The sequence below is a fragment of the Apaloderma vittatum genome, unplaced genomic scaffold, assembly GCF_000703405.1.
Source record: "Apaloderma vittatum isolate BGI_N311 unplaced genomic scaffold, ASM70340v1 scaffold9778, whole genome shotgun sequence".
NCBI lineage: Eukaryota > Metazoa > Chordata > Aves > Trogoniformes > Trogonidae > Apaloderma > Apaloderma vittatum.
This window is the reverse complement of record NW_009732442.1, coordinates 75,917-76,456: the sequence shown is the minus strand read 5'-3', so window position 1 is coordinate 76,456 and position 540 is coordinate 75,917. Positions and strand designations below refer to the sequence as shown.

At 61.7% G+C, this 540-nt stretch overlaps 1 protein-coding gene across 1 annotated transcript in view; it reads left to right on the top strand.

The window, feature by feature from the left end:
- IL11RA (interleukin 11 receptor, alpha) overlaps positions 1-540 on the top strand; it is a 4,951-nt gene that overhangs the window by 781 nt on the left and 3,630 nt on the right. The window contains 1 exon segment of the mRNA XM_009875535.1: positions 72-325. Within this exon segment, the coding sequence (XP_009873837.1) occupies positions 72-325 (254 nt within the window).

Below are 540 nucleotides of genomic sequence, written 5' to 3'. Positions count from 1 at the left end.
TCCCTGCGGGTGGGGCGTGAGTAGCTACGTGTCTGCAGGCTGGGGTGTAAGGGGGAGTGCAGCCCTGCCAGGGTGGGCTGGCGGTGGCCACACCTCTGGCAGGGGCTTGAGAAGAAGGAACTTTGCAGTGACATGGGGGTCCCTGCGTGCTGGCTGGGCTGCAGGATGGGGGAACCTCTCGCTGACCATCACTTTGCCCTGGACCCCCAGACGTGCCGGGAGTCCCCTTTGTGTCCTGCAGAGCATCTGACTACGAGAATTTCTCCTGCTCCTGGACCTCCAGTGTGGAGACCTTCCTCCCCACCAGATACATCACCACCTACAGGTGACGTATCCCAACAGGCCACGGTTTGGGGGGCTTACAGGGTGAGCCCTGGGTCCAGTGCAAGCATAACTCCCAAATCCTGCTGGCCATCTGACCCACGCCCTGGGTTCACCTCCTGCCCCAAGGACTATACTACAGTCTGCTCGTGTTTTGGGGTGAGCGGATCTGCTCGCTCTAAGGCAGACCTCCCCAGCAGTGTTGGGGGGCTGGCACAG